At 70.7% G+C, this 1,000-nt stretch overlaps 1 protein-coding gene across 1 annotated transcript; it reads right to left on the bottom strand.

Moving 5' to 3' along the window:
* Positions 1-131: 131 nt before the first annotated feature.
* Positions 132-966, bottom strand: LOC309891190 (sialidase-1-like; the record flags this gene model as incomplete). The annotated part of the gene is made up of 2 exons (XM_082785571.1): positions 132-368; positions 748-966. Coding segments are annotated over 2 exons (456 nt in total), but the record flags the coding sequence as incomplete, so codon positions are not given.
* Between the last annotated feature and the right edge of the window lie 34 nt (positions 967-1,000).

Below are 1,000 nucleotides of genomic sequence, written 5' to 3'. Positions count from 1 at the left end.
CATTAAGCCACGCCCACCAGCACCAGACCACGCCCCTTACACCAAGCCACGCCCCCCAACACCCTCCTCTTTCCCCTTCCCCCTCCCCCAAACCCCTCCCCAGCCCCCTCCCCCTCAAACCCCGCCCCCCCTTAGGCCCCGCCCTCACGCTCGCTGGGGTGGGCGGGGTTACTGAAGAAGACCACGCCCCCCGTTGCCAGGGCGCCGGCGGCCACGGCCGGGTCCACCAGGGCCGGGTGGAAGCTGACGGCCTCGGGGGGGAGGCTGCGGCCCCCGTCCCAGCTGCGCGCCACCATGCGGCAGCGGCAGCGGAAGCCGTGCTGGTTGCGGATGTTGACGGCGATGGAGCCATCAGGGAGCTCGTACGGCTGCCACAGACCCGAAAACACCAGAATTAACCCCAAAAAGCACGGGTGTCGCACCCTCAGCGGTCCCCCAGGTGGAGGGGTCCGGCCGCCTCAAGGGGCCCCCCGGAAATGGAGCCCTGAGGATTGGTTCCGCCCACAATTGTGTCCCCCCTCCCCCTTACCTGCACATGGGGTCCCCCCCCGGGACCCCTCAAAGTTTGTGACCCCCCAAAACCGCCCCCAGACCACCCGAAACCCCCAACCCCCCCCAGATCCCCCCCAGACCCCTCCCAGACCCCCCAACCTACCCCAATTCCCCCCAGACCTCCTCCAAGCCCCCCAATTCCCCCCAGACCCCCCCCAAATCCCCTCAGACCCCCCCAAAATCCCCCCCCCTCACCTGGCACTCGTCGGGGGTGAAGTCCCGGGGCTGTTTGGGGACCCCGTAGGGAATCCCCTGCAGGACCCCCCCGGGCGGCGGCAGTGCCCCCCCCCCGTCGTCGCTCAGCAGCAGGGTGACGCCGTCGCGCTCCAGGGAGCCGTGCCCGCACACCACCAGGCGCCCCCGCGCCGGCTCCAGCTGCTTCTGGGGGGGGACATAGCACGGGGGGGGGGTCCCACGGGGTCCCCGGAATGCAAAAACACCCCCCCCA

This window comes from Aythya marila, assembly GCF_965140915.1.
Source record: "Aythya marila genome assembly, contig: HAP1_HAP1_SCAFFOLD_1324, whole genome shotgun sequence".
In the NCBI taxonomy this organism is placed as follows: domain Eukaryota; kingdom Metazoa; phylum Chordata; class Aves; order Anseriformes; family Anatidae; genus Aythya; species Aythya marila.
The sequence above is the reverse complement of the archived record's forward strand: the minus strand, read 5'-3'. Positions and strand labels throughout refer to the sequence as shown.